At 41.7% G+C, this 14,573-nt stretch overlaps 1 protein-coding gene and 1 long non-coding RNA gene across 4 annotated transcripts in view; one reads left to right on the forward strand and one right to left on the reverse strand.

The window, feature by feature from the left end:
• Positions 1-11,957, forward strand: part of POLR3B (RNA polymerase III subunit B) — a 145,494-nt gene extending 133,537 nt beyond the window's left edge. For all 3 annotated transcript variants that reach the window (XM_054445060.2, XM_063646671.1, XM_063646673.1), the window contains exons 26-28: positions 3,149-3,262; positions 5,909-6,082; positions 11,277-11,957. In XM_054445060.2, the coding sequence (XP_054301035.1) occupies positions 3,149-3,262; positions 5,909-6,082; positions 11,277-11,406 (418 nt within the window). In that variant the 3' untranslated portion in view covers positions 11,407-11,957. The remainder of the gene's footprint in view (positions 1-3,148; positions 3,263-5,908; positions 6,083-11,276) is intronic.
• Positions 1-14,573, reverse strand: part of LOC129010601 (uncharacterized) — a 269,081-nt gene that overhangs the window by 1,951 nt on the left and 252,557 nt on the right. Inside the window, exons 2-3 of the long non-coding RNA XR_008493036.1 lie at positions 9,485-9,667; positions 1,901-2,007 (exon numbers count right to left, since the gene is read on the reverse strand). This is a non-coding gene — a long non-coding RNA (uncharacterized LOC129010601). The remainder of the gene's footprint in view (positions 1-1,900; positions 2,008-9,484; positions 9,668-14,573) is intronic.

Consider the following 14,573-nt stretch of genomic DNA (forward strand, 5'->3'; position numbering starts at 1 on the left):
GTTTAAGGGAGAGGAAAAGTTATGTTTAACACTTTGCCAGGGAAAGAGCTTGGTAAGTTCAGGGAACAGGAAGAGGCCAGCCTGGCTGTGGTGCAGTGAAGAGGCAGTGCTGGCAGCCCGAGGTGAGGGTGGAGGGGAAGAAGAGCCAGGCGACCAGGCTTGGGAGCTTGTGTTAACCTGTGAGAAACAGATCCCTGCAATGATCGTGAATGACAAGGTTCTGAAGCTGGAATCATCGTGATTTTTAAAAGATCAAATTAGTTGCCTAAATTAAGACACACTTGGGTATTTAATGCCAGATAAAACTCCACGACCTAGTGTTTATAGTGTTCTTCTGGGTGTTGTTTTTTGGGGTTTTTTTGTTTGGTTTTGGGAGTTTTTTTTGTTTTTTTGGGTTTTTTTGTTTTTTTGTTTTTTTGTTTTTTTTGAGACAGAGCTTCGCTCTTGTTGCCCAGGCTGGAGTGCAATGGCACTGTCTCAGCTCACTGCAACCTCTGCTTCCCAGGGGGTTCAAGCAATTCTCCTGCCTCAGCCTCCCGAGTAGTTGGGACTACAGGCGCAGACCACCATGCCCAGCTAGTTTTTATATTTTGAGTAGAGACGGGGTTTCGCCAAGTTGGCCAGGCTGGTCTTGAACTCCTGACCTCAAGTGATCCACCCACCTCGGCCTCCCAGAGTGCTGGGATTACAGGCATGAGCCACCACGCCCTGAGGTTTTAAACCACTTGAACACTAGTGAAACTCAGCATGGAAGCACATGTAAGAACAGAGCTTGATTTTAGTGCTGCAAATAGACTCTCCAGATGTGATTGAAATTGTTAAAACCTCTATCTATTAAAAATGTGGAGTGCTTTTAAAAATTGCCTATTAAAACTATAATAATATGGATTTCTTAGGGGTATCATACCTGAGATGTTATAGAAAATCACATTACAGGAAAAGACTAATGGACCATTTCAGAAATGGTTCAATAAAATAATTGTGACCATTTCAGAAAACATAGTTGTCATTGCTAAATTTATTAATCTTCTCTTCACTTCTCCACCCAGAAATAAGGCACATTTTTGGCCAGATGTTGACCAGAAAGTGCAAAACCATAGGATCAGTTTGGTGGACCTTTGTGAACATAATTTGTACTGAAAGAATTGGATGGGTTATATCCTGCTTGCCGTAGACAATGGTTAGTCTATATCCCAGTCCACACTGCCTTCCCCTATGCCCCCAGCCAGAGTTTTCCTTTCTTTGCCATTTATTTCAGTGACAAAATCTGAGAAGCACTGTTTAGTTGAAAATTCCCGAGGGCATTTAAATATATCACCCACTAGCTTTCACTTTTTGTTCATTCGTGCACATAGGTAGGAGGAAAAATTGCATATGGCTTTACTCTGTGGATGATGGAATAGCATTGGGTAACCGAGTGTCATAAATTCTACCATGAGTAACCCTACCATTGAGGAATAGAATCGTTCACTGTTAGAGCTGGAAAGAATCTTGTTCTGACCGCCTTCTTGTACAACTAAGAACACTCAGCTAGAGAGGTCATGTAATTACTTTACTATGTGACAAAACCAAGACAAGGACAGGGTCTCTTAATACCCTTTCCGTTGTGCCTTCCACTCCACTCTGTGTCTTCCAAGAACCAGGTTGTGCTGAAGTCAGCAGAATGGCCTGATGACCACAAAAGCCTTGGCTCAGGATGCTGAGCGTGTGATCAGGGACACCGAGCAAGCAGCGGCCAAGCTTTTCCTTTGCCTCTCTGCTGTGTCTGTTGTTTCCTTTACTTTTTCTACTTTTACATCATGCTGTACCCCAGAGTTTACTTGTTCCAAATCAGACCAGTGTTGCAGGGAGAGCCCTGGATTTGAACCCTCACTGCACCACTCACCAGCTCTTATCTGACCTCTTGGGCTCTCTGTGTCCATTTCTTCATCTTCAAAATAGAGATGACAGTTCTTCCTCCCTGGATCGTTGTGTGGATTAAGTAGCACATGGTAGTTGCTTCCTTCCCTTTGAAGAAGAAAGTTTGAGGCAGTTAAAAAAAAATTTTTTAAGACATCAGTGCTCTGGTTGTTCTTGCTCCAGATTAATGAGAAAAGGTTTCTTCTGTCAAAGTACATATATAGTCAACCTCTTCTTAAACTCTTATTACAGCCTTTCTAAAGATTCATTGAAGCAGTTATGTAATAGACATTTATTGAGTACCAGTTGTGTGCCAGGCAGGGTCACAGGTGCTGGAGCCACCGTGACAAAGGAGACAAAGTGCTTATCCTTGCAGAGTTACTTCTAGTGGGGAAGACAGGCAATAATCTGAGAGATAATAAATGTACACCACGGTATCAAAAGGGGCAAGTGCGCCAAAGGGTCAGGTTGAGACAGGGCCGGAGTGACGATACCAGGTGTGAGGAGGACTTCTTTAGATGTGGTATTCAGGGAAAGTCTGTCTGAGCAGGTGAAATGTTTGACAGAGCCATATGAGTACCTGGCGGGAGAGTGTTTCAGGCAAAGGAAACGGTAAGTCAAAGGCCCCAAGAGAGGAACAGGCTTGCTCCATTTGAGGAGTAATGAAGAGGCCAGTGTTGTTGGAATAGAGTGACTGGCAGGACACGGGAATAGGAAACAGTGAGGTGTGCAGGAACTGGAGTATGTCTCACCATGTGGCCATAATATAGAATGTTGGCAATACAGGTTCCAAGTATGATGGGAAACCATTGGTGAATTCAGGACAGAAGAATTGACCTGTTGTGATTTACATTTTAGAAGGCGTCCCCCTGACTTTTTATACAAAGAATAAATTGTTGAGGAATGAGAGTGGAAGCAGGGAGATTAATTAGAAGATTATCTGTGGTAGCCCAAGCAAGAAAGGATGGTGGCCTGACCAGGGAGGTCATCCTGAAGGAGAGATCATCCAATACACACTGTTTCCCAACCTGTTTAAATGTCTATTTCTTTGTGAAGCCATTTATCTTTAAATATAGCTATGGTACTTTTCATATTTTTAGAACTAGTCTTTTCATTCACTACAGACTGAAAATCATTCTTATCCAGTCAGTCATAAATGAGTAAGGACCTGCCAGTGATGGGTCCAAAGACTGTCTCTTGTTAGCCCAAACTTAGTTTCTTAACCCACAACACTTGATCTTTCTTTCAGTGAGCCCTTAGAAGCATACATCTATTTTGGCCCCGTGTACTATCAGAAGCTGAAACACATGGTACTGGATAAAATGCATGCCCGGGCCCGGGGCCCACGAGCCGTCCTTACCAGGTAAGAGAAAAGTACTTACAAAAAGAATTGATAATGCAGTGAAGTCCACCTTGTATTTTCCAGATATGGCAAAAAGCAGACTCAACAAAGTTTCTGTTTTCCTGAGATGTCAAAATTTGGCAAGTTTGGCATTAAGAAAATCATATATGTATGATTAAAATGAAAAAGTAGCAGCCAATTAAAAAATATTTCACAAGCGCAAGAGCAAACCCACCATAGGTCTTGCCAGTGGACTCCTAACACAACTATTTACTGTGTAAATGTCTGCAAATATGATCCTATTTATAAAGGTCCATACAAGAAGATGTGTATGTATATACCCACACACACATTGATATACTTGCATGTCCCCATGTATACACAGAAGACACATGCAGACATTATTTGGTAGCATAAACCACAATTGGAGTTTTTTAAAACTAATGTTATTGAAGCATAAAGTACCTCCACTTGCAGACTTATTTGAGTAAGCTAGAGGAGGTTAGGGACCACATGTGCCCCATTCACAGGTGTACCCTCAATCCCAAGCATAATGTTAATGAATGGATAAATTTCTTGGGAAAGAGAATTACAGCTACTAAGTTTCACATGTTCTTAGTGCTACTTTTTCCAGTTGTAGATGCATAGTCGAGGGCAGTGGTTCTCAGCCAGGGATGATTTTGCCTCCCAGGGGACATTTAACAACATCTGGAAACATTTTCAGATGTCCCAACTTGGTGCTGGGGAAATAGCTACTGGCACCTAGTAGGGAGAGGCCAGGGATGCTGCAGGGACAGCCCCCTACAACAAAGAGTTACCCAGCTCAGTATGTCAGCGGTGCCGAGGTTGAAGAACCCTGAACTATAGGAGGGAACCCAGGCCTTGGAGTCAGACGGACAAGGTTGTGATCTCATCTCCACCTTTTCATTCCGTCACAAGACTTGGACAGATCACTGATGACCACAGTCTGATGAAACGCTCAGCTTAAGCATTTCTCATATTTAAAGTGGAGACAATAGTACCTACTTAACAGGTGCCAGTGAATGTCAAGAGTGTGAATACAGAATGTGTACAGCACCCATCCACAGGTGGCATCAGCAAGCATCCAGTTCCCTCCCCACTTTCACTGAGCACTGCCTGGATGTAACAATGTAGAGAGGGGGCAAGGATGAGGCAGCTCATGCTTGGGGTTTTATTTTTTTTTTTTAAGCCAAGGGAGAGGTGTAGGTGACTCCATTCTTTGAGCATTTAAAACTGAGCACATGCACATGTCTGTTGAAATGATAGACATATGTGTGCTTAAAACTGCAAAGGGGGAAGAGAAGTTGATTCTCAAGACAATAATCACCTCAGCAATGGTACTGTAATTGGGTTAGATGTGTTTCTCCCATAAATGCTGTCCCCTCCTAAACTTCCATTTCAGTTACAACATCCAAAAACTATTTCAGAGTAACATAAATGTCAAAGCAGTTATTTCCTATATTTTGCTTTGTTGTGTAGAAAAAGTTATTACTTTGGTAACTTTTGTCTCTTCCATATGAAGACTGCCTCAAGTGTGTTTGTCTGTAGTCAGTTATCTTAGTTGGTTAAAATCCAAGTATTGGATTCTGTCCACATGTGGTCTGTCTACCTTTACCTTGTTCACTGACCTCAAGTGAAGGGAGCAACTACCCATTTGTGTTTCTACCGGCAGATAAAAATGTATAGATGTGCTCAGTTATGAAGTTTCCACTATAATGTGTTTATTTAGACCTATTTGTAAGTTATTCATGTGTATATTTCCTTTCAACAAGTAATCTACAACTTCTTTGATTTCACATTGAAACTCAACCACAACAATTTAAAAAATCTTAAAATTTCAGTATGTGTTGGCATACCCTGTGTTCACCTTCTTAATTCTTTGGGAGACTGGCAGCAACAACAAAGGTTAAAAGATGCTATGGAATACAGCAAACAAGGGGTGCATGGTCACCCCTGCTCAGAGATTACCTTTAAGAAGCCTGCCAGGGAGCTTGCTTTTTTTTTTTCCCCCAAATAATTTGTGTGATCCATACCTACATGGGGTTGCCTAAATTGTTCAGATCCCCCTAATTTTAGCTACGTCTCTGGGTCCTGGATTCTGAACCTTTTAAAGTATTCTCAAGCCCAACATATACATAAACCACAGGGAATCCATTCAATAGGCTAACCGCTCTGGCCGCAACTACTGGAGGATCCAGGTTTCCCCCACAGTCTATTCTGCTTAGTTTTTCTGCTTTTAAATAATAGAATACTGAGACTCTTTGAAAATACTTAAAAGACATTGTTTCCTGATTTGAAAACTCTGCTGTCCTAATAATAATGATAGTGATGGTAATAGTAATGGTGTTTTCTGTGATTATATGTTAATATATTATTACATCATATGATATTATGCAATTATATATTCATTTAACCATAACAACCATCAATATTACATCTTTTCTCAATTGAGGCTCTTTGGGATAGGTGTGCTTATGCACTTTTACAAATGAGGCTAAGCAGCGTGTTCAAGCTCCCTGTCCAGTTATTGATTTGGATCCAGGTGAGCCCTGCTGCAAAGCCTCGTGCTCTCTGCCAGCATGTGATGCTACCTCTTTGTTTGTTTAACAGAATAATAACACATTTGTCTAATAACTTGTTTCAAAGGCAACCCACTGAAGGACGGTCTCGTGATGGGGGCTTGCGTCTCGGGGAAATGGAACGTGACTGTTTAATCGGTTATGGAGCCAGTATGCTTTTGCTAGAGAGACTAATGATTTCAAGTGATGCCTTTGAGGTTGATGTCTGTGGGCAGTGTGGACTTCTGGGGTATTCTGGCTGGTAAGTGGATACCATATGTCTCCCATACCACACCCCTTGCCTCTTAAATCACAGCTCAAGAATTGACCCTGGATCCTATCCGCATATTCTCCAGCCTCTGTCTGTGATCACTAACATACCCTCCCTCATGCATGTATTCCTGTCATTGGGGATACTCTGTGTACGTGTCTCATTTGTCTACATCATGATCTACTTCCTACACAACTAGAGGCTAAGCTCCCAAGGAGTACAAACTTTACCTCCTTTTAAATATTCTCTCAGGTACTTTTTATAACACTATTTGCCTGTGAAAATCCTAGCAGATGCATTGTCGGGTGTTAGAATCACAGTGTGTTAAAGAAACTCTTTAGGGAAGATTACATCGAATGCTTTCATTTGTAACTTCAGACCCAAAGAGCCAGGGATGCTGCCCCAGGTCTTATAGCAAATTGGTGACAGAGCCAAGAGCCAAGACCAAGACAACCTGGTACCCTGCCCCCTTGTCTGTACTCTCTCTGCCATGGCTAGCTGCTTCACACTTGTACTGTAGATTCTGTGAGGGCAGAAACTGGGTCTGTCTCAGAATTTATTCAGCAAACATTTAGTAAGTGTCTGCTAAGTGTCAGACACTGTTCTAGGCCCCAGAAATGCAGCAGTGAACAAGACAGATGATGGCTGCTCCCAAGGAGCTTATCTTCTAGTTCATTCTGATTGCATCCTGTCATGTTTACCCTCATTTCTCCAGCCTGGGACCTGGTAGGTGCTTCATAAAAAAATACTGGTTGAATGATACCCTGCATTTGTAGGATTGCCAATAAGTAAATCATGTCATTTGTAAAGTTTATAATTTCTGTGTAGCATTTGGTACACAAAGGTCACCTTAAAAGATGATGCTGGATGTTTTTTGTTTTTGTGCAGTTGCACCACCTTTCCTATTTGTAATGATTCCACTCTGTCACCAGAGAACAAAAAGCTCACTTAGGGTTATTCCTAAAACACTCCTGTAGGCAAGAGAATCCATAGTTCCCCAAAAGCAAGGGGTTTTTTATTTTGTTTTTGGTTTTTGTTTGTTTCGAGACAGAGTCTCACTCTGTCACCCAGGCTGCAGTGCGGTGGTGTGATCTCGGCTCACTGCAGCCTCAACCTCCCAGGCTCAAGCGATCCTCTCACCTCAGTCCCCTGAGTAGCTGGGACTTCAGGCTCACACCACCACGCCTGACTAACTTTTGTATGTTTTGTAGAGACAGGGTTTCACCATATTGCCCAGGCTTGTCTCAAACTCCTGGGCTCAAGTGATCCCTCCCAAAGTGCTGGGATTTATAGGCATGAGCTGCCATGCCCAGCCAAAAGTGAGTTCTTTACTTACTTTTCAATCAGAGGCAGGGTCCAACAAGATCTAAGACACAAGCTACAGAGCTTCCAGCCTCACCCCCTCATTGCCCCTCACCTGCCCTCCCCAGAGTACCTTTTCTCTAGATAGGGGCCATCCCCAAGATATAGTTAGGCCCAAATAGCATTCATTGCTGGGGTTTGAGGAATTTGTGGGCCACCTTTTCCCCATTGAGTCCCCATTGTAGTTTCCTTCCAGACAGAGCCTCAACTTCTTGCCATCCTGAGCTACTAATTTCTAAGTTGAAAAAAGCCAATCACAAGTTGAACAAGTGGGCTCCTTAAAACGCAGTGTATCCCTTGCCAGATAAATGTCAAAACTTTTTAGCCAGTTATTTCATGATTTTGGTGTAGAAGACTCTTGTCTGTAAAGAGATCATTTCACTTTAAAAACTAACAGAAGAGGTGGCCATTTGCGGTTCATCTTTCATAAGGTTGCGGTTCGTCTTTCATAAGGTTGCAGAGGTGACATGATTCCAAGGATAAGCCTAGCTCTTTCTTATATGAATGAGATGGGGGTTTGCTTCAGTCCTGAGATGTCTATTTGTCTTTTGAAATGCATATTGAGCTTGCTTTTTATAGTCTGGACTGTGCAACCAAAAAGAAAAAAAAAGAAAAGAAATCATGTAATAGGAAGATGCCTGGATCCTAGTTCCACTGTGCTTAAATCTTCAAATTTGACACAAGGATTTTTAAATAATTTACTTCGAAAGGATGGTACAGAAGAATCACGTCATTAAAAATAGAGGTCATAGAACTTCAAAAAGAGTTTCCTTTTCTCTTCCTCCCCCTTGCATTCTTCCTCCCTTTCCCCACCCCTGGAGAAAAAAGAAAACAGTCAACCCAATTCACTTATGTGCTTTGGAAACCTTCCCCTCTCCGCCACTGGTTACCCAGGGAAGGTAATGTAAGCAAGAAGACCTGTAAGCAGTGATTGATCCTTCAGCATTATTCTGCTAAATGTATATCTTCTTTCCTGCTTCATTTCTGTCTCATTTAGAGAGCATCTGATGGCAGTGTCTGATTTTGAAGCGTATGTATTCAGCGTGTATTGTATTTGAAATCCTTTGAAAGAGGACTAAATCAGGTTATACAGTTTGAGGGTCTTTACTGTAATTAAACAGACCTCAATATATACTGTATGTCTGATTTTGAGTGGCCTACTTATACCCTTGTTGCCAACAGAAAAAAATCCTAATCCATTGTAGTAGTCTAGCCGCCGCCTCGGGTGATGCTTTCTGGCCGAGGAGCGTAATGATGCTGTCATTTTTCCCATCATTACCTGATCATGTGTGCTGGGTTGAGTGGGAGGGAGCATGGGCGTCGTTGGAGGAAGTCGCTCTTTAATGAGCCACACAATGGAGGCTAGGTAATTAGAGCAGTTCGGAACCTTGAAACTGGCCTTTTGTCAGGGATTTGCACATTAGTGAGGCATTGCTATGGGGATGTTTACAGCACGACTGTTGTTCTACAGAAGACACTAAGGGCATAAGTCACAAAAGAGAGGTCCAAAAGGAAGACTTCAGGAAAAGGAAAATCCCTATTAAGATAATTAGCTCATAGAGGATGTTTCACTGGACAGTCATTTCTCGTGTGAAGCCACAGCCTCCCCTTTTTGCTACCTTTGCCCTAAAAAAATCCGTTCATTTTATTGTTGTTCACATCAAGTTTCTACCTTTGCAAATTGTTCAGATACAAGGTAAGGTAAGGTTTTATACACACACATGCACATTGGAACATTTTAAATGATGGAGAAGTATTTAATAATAGAGAAGATTAAAGGGCTTTCTGGAATATGAATCAGTACATATGGAAATTTAAACTAGATTAGCTTGGATCGGAGTCATTGGGTAATGTACTAGTCAGCAGAAGAAGCGAAAGGTACCCCGGTTAAATGCATTTCCCCAATTTAATGAAAGCATGAACATGATTCCTAGATAAATTACATCAACCCAAGCACATTAAAAACATAATTTTTGAACTCGAATGCATTAAATAGGTCTTTAGATAATCTTTTAAGAAAAAGTAACTCACCAAGTTTGTATTTGTACTGTTAATGGATCAAATACAGGTTAAGCACCATGCGTCCCCTCATCATAACATCAATTGTGCATATGTGAGGGTTAGTCTTCTCCCATTCTCCTCCTCAGGAAATTCTGTCTGCGTAGTTACCACCACCACGTGCACATTCTCAGCCTCATTTCTTGCTTTTCTTTTCTAAAATAATACAAGCTTTATTTTACTGATTGCAAAAATGATCCCTGCTCATTGTAAAACATTCAAAAGTTACCACAAATATAAAGCGAGTCACATTAATTCCCACCACCCAGAGATGACCACTATTAACATTTTGGTGACTCTTTCAAGATTCTGATAAGGGCAGAAAAATACAAATATACACACAAAAAACTTAAAATTTTACGTATGATTTTGGGGGCTCCATACACTTACAAAACCTGTTTGAGGGCCCCCTTGGGACCATGCTGATTAACAAACTGCTTTTTTCACCTCACAGTTTGTCCTGGACACCTTCCATTTCAATAAATGTGAGTCCACAGCAGCAGGTCTAATGGCTTCACAGTCTTCTTCTATCTAAATGTCCCAGTGGACATTTGCATAGTCTCACCTTATGCTGTTATAAATAGTGTGGCTGTCAACATTCTTGTGCACATACCTTTGCCACTTTTGGGATTACAAAATCAAAGAATATGCACATTTACAGTTTTTACACACACTGTCTTACTGCCCTCCAGAATGGCCAATCCTTTGTTCACTAAGGAATCCCCCTCCAATTCCTGGTCAGCACCAGATCTTCCAAGCCTCAGTTGCTATTCTTCTTGGACTCATTTTCCGCCTCGTTAACTGTGAGGACCTAGTTTTCTACCTGTTAAGAGTCAGGATTTGTACTGGATACCTACTGTCCTAGCTGCCGCGGACCCTTGAGGTATAGGGTAAGGTCCTATTTTGGTCTGAAACCTGAAAGAATAATTCACTTTCTCCCCAGGGACCCTTCTACAGTTGCAGCCATTGATTAAGAACTAAGTTCAGTTTACCAGCTCTTCCGGAAAGAACAGAAAATAAAGTCCTAATTGGAATATGAGGCAAAATGGTTAGGAACATGGGCTGTTGTTGCTAGGGTTAAGTGGGAACATATGTGCACGTGCACACATACATACATTTCTTAGTTTTGCACAAGAGACAACATGTTGTAAGTACAGTACCTTCCAACACTCATAGAAATCACCAAGCCTGAAGAGCACTAGACAAGTTACCATTTGATTGAATACCACTGTCCTATTCAAAAGTCTTGTCTTTTCCATCAGACTTTACGTATCTCAATGACAGAAACCAAGTTATAATTGTTGAGCGCCTTGCCTAGAATAATATACTGCTAGTATAGTTGATGCTTATCAAATACATGTAGATTGATTGAATTGGTTTAAAACTCTTTAAACAATGAAAAAATTTAAATCTGAGTAAATTTCCCAATGATTCAGATTTCTGGAGCTCTTTCAAAACAGTATATAGGCAAATGTTTTACATTTTAAGGAGAAAGGGCTAGATGTGTGGTAACAACTGACTCAACTTGCGTGCTTTAAACACTGGAGGGAATGGTGTTTGTTTCCTCTTTTCTTTTGCTTCCTTGGATGTTTCTTTTTTTCTGGGCACATATGTACTTATATGATAGTGCAACTGAACACTTAGGAATAGAAAGATAATTTGATAGAATGATAATAGAACTTTATGGAGACCATTCTCACTTCCTACGTGGAGGCCTTTGTTTCCGAGTTGCTGTCTGTCTAACGCTTGCTGACTTGGGTTTCAGGTGCCATTACTGCAAGTCATCCTGCCACGTGTCTTCCCTCCGTATTCCGTATGCCTGCAAGCTGCTCTTCCAGGAACTACAGTCTATGAACATTATCCCCAGGTTAAAACTGTCCAAGTACAATGAATGAGGATGGAAAAAATGATTATTAAAGAGAACAAGTGATACTTCCAATGCAATGGAAAGCAGAAGGGATTTAGGACTACTTCTCCTCCTGTGAAGAATTCTTTTGCGTATTCTCTCTCTAAAACAACCAAAAAAATGGAGAGGCTTTTTATATACTATAAGACTGGCTAAACAACCTTGATCAGTGAGCCTCGAGCCATGGGAGAGATGCTGACCATGTGGACTGCAAGGCAGCTTGATTCACGGATGTGACCTAAAGGATAAATAAGCTATTACTTATGTGCTAATATCTTGACAGTCACTCATTAGAAGACCTTCCTCCTTCAAGAAAATGTTTGGGGTCAGATTTACCGTATCTTCTGGCTAACCATATTCAAGATTCTTCTGAAACTTGGAGGATGTAAAGAATCCATTTGATTTGGTCAGCCTGGCTTTTGTTGTGGTGGCTGGCTCTGATAAATTTTCCCAACAATTAAATCTTGCCTTTACACACCCAAACTTTGTAATTTTAGTCTTGGTGAAATATAATGAATTTGTTCCTACCTTGTCAAGCAAGAATGTCGTCTCCCCTTATGGACTCAGTTGCTATTATTTTGAACCTCCATGATCGTACCATGCAATACTATTCGTTAAATATCTGAATCTAACCCCGTGGCTGCTTTGTCATGCTCTGTCCCTTCCATGCCTGCCAGGATGCTAGCTGTCCATTTCCTTTTTAATCTGACAGGCTTCCTTACTCATTTCTAATTTGTTCTCAACTGCTGCCCCAAAGCCAGATAAACATTTGTGTTAAGGATTGTTTGTAAAATCAGAGTCAGAAACACTTTGAGTAATGGCCTAAGGCTTCATTCCCAGCATGTCACACTGAAGATGTTCAACAGAATATTAATAGGTATTATATACCAACAAGAATCAAGCTCCTATGTCAAACTAAGGTTGAGAAACTGGGGGTAACCAAGTTAAACATTCCACAGGACTTTTTCAAAGCCCTTAAAGATCCCAAGCTAATGTGTACTGGGTTTCAAAAGAGGGATGTTCCAGGGACCCAGGCTAGTCATTGACTTGAGAACTCAACCTCACTTCTTCTTTTTCTTCACAATAAAAAATTTCTAACACACATAGGTGTAACAGTCATAGAGGTATCAGTGAAAGCAGAATGAAAGACACTGCAGGTGAGCAGGCCTTCCTCAGCCCTCATGGCAGGGACTCAATAGGTATTCTTTTTTCTTTTTTTTTCTTTTGAGACAGGGTTTCTCACTCTGTCACCCAGGCTGGAGTGCAGTGGCAAGATCACGGCTCACCGCAGGCTCAGCCTCCCGGGCTCAGGCTATCCTCCTACCTCAGCCTTCTGAGTTGGGACTACAGGCACATGCCACCACACCCAGCTAATTTTTGTATTTTTGGTAGAGATGGAGTTTCGCATGTTGCCTAGGCTGGTCTTGAACTCCTGAGCTCAAGTGATCCGCCCGCCTCGGCCTCCCAAAGTGTGGGGATCACAAGTGTAAGCCACTGCGCCTGGCCTCAGTATGTATTTCAACAGGTATTTCAAAAAGGAGTTTGAATGTTCAGATCTTTGCTATGCCAATTCCTTTTTTTTAACCTAGCTTATAGTTCTCAAAATTGATGGTGCATAAGGATTGCTGTACTGGATTAAATGTACAATCATACTGTACTTTGTGGGCTTTTTAAGGAGTTTTCTAGGGTGATCCTGATTATCTCACATCGTGTAGCAAATGCACTTCCCAAATCCATCAAAGATGCAGTTGCCCTGCAGTGTGGGACACGCCATTTCAGTGAACACTCACAGGGTCAGGCTGGAAGAGTTAAAGGCAGTGTGCTGGGTGCTGGCAGGAGGACTTCATTGTTCATCATTCAGTACCTGCCACGTACAAGGCACTGGACTAAGGATAAAAGAACAGGACAGGGCCTCTGCCTGACCGAGGACATAGTCCAGTGGAGGAGGCCAAGACGTGTGTGCTGGTCACGGAGCACTGCCCTGCAGTCAGTGCTAAGGATTAACCTCGGCAGTGCTGAGGGAGTGCCTAGGGCAAAGCGGCCAACAGTGCTCTGGAGATTTGGAAACACTTCACAAGCGTGAGTATGCCCTTTATACATGAAGAAACTGATGCCCTGAGTAGCTAAGTGACTCCCCAGAGCCTCACTGCTAACAAGGGGGACAGCAAGGGCCTTGGGACCAGGCATTCTCACATACAGGGCTTTGTTCTGGTTTTATCTGTGATTATATATTTTTCCGTCACCAAAAGTGACAGTTTTTTAAAAAATTCAGATGCCCTTGAATGGTTGTATCTCTTATAAATGAACATCTTTCTCATGAAACCATTCCAAGCCAGTCTAATCTTTCTGAGCGACACTTTCTAAGTGTCTAGGAAATTCTAAGTTTACAAGATCTAGAAAAGTATGGGTTTTCAATTCGAGACATCCTTAAAGGAAAAAAATTCTATCAGATTGATATCTCAAAAATTAGCAACTGCCACTTTTGAGTAGCTATTTGACTCTGAGAAACACTTTAATGAAAAGCAGCCAGACACCAGGCATGGTAGCAGGCACTTGTGGTTCCAGCTACTCAGGAGGCTGAGGCAAGAAGGTCATTTGAGCCTAGGAGTTTGAGACCATCCTGGGCAACACAGCAAGATCCCATCTCTAGGGGGGAAAAAAAAGCAGCCAGATTTGGTAAGCTAATCCCACTACGGTTTTATTTATTTGTAAGTTAAAAACAATTAACTTACAAATAACTTTAATAGTTATTTTTTATTTAAAGAGTTTATTTAAACTTTATTTAAAGAGTTGTTTATAAATAATTAGAGTTTCATTTCCAGTAATGATAGAGTAACCTTTTACAGACCCTCAAAGCACTTTTTTCCCTCCAGTCTTTTGCGAGGCTGGAAGTGGCACAGGATGAGGCTAAAAAGCCACACCAAAGCTATTGAAGAGGCTGTGACCCTGACATGAGCTTTGACAGAATCAAAGGGCTGGGGAGACAAGACTGTGGGCACAAAATTGCCCAGATGCCAGGATCGGAGAGGTCAAGATCCCATATAGAAAGGAAGTACATTGAAGTGAGCTCAGCTTCTTCACAACTGTTCTGGATTTGCCAGATCCAGCTGATAAAATGTGAAATCACCGACTGGGTGGATTTAAACGACAGAGATG

This window comes from Pongo pygmaeus, chromosome 10, assembly GCF_028885625.2.
Source record: "Pongo pygmaeus isolate AG05252 chromosome 10, NHGRI_mPonPyg2-v2.0_pri, whole genome shotgun sequence".
Lineage (NCBI taxonomy): Eukaryota > Metazoa > Chordata > Mammalia > Primates > Hominidae > Pongo > Pongo pygmaeus.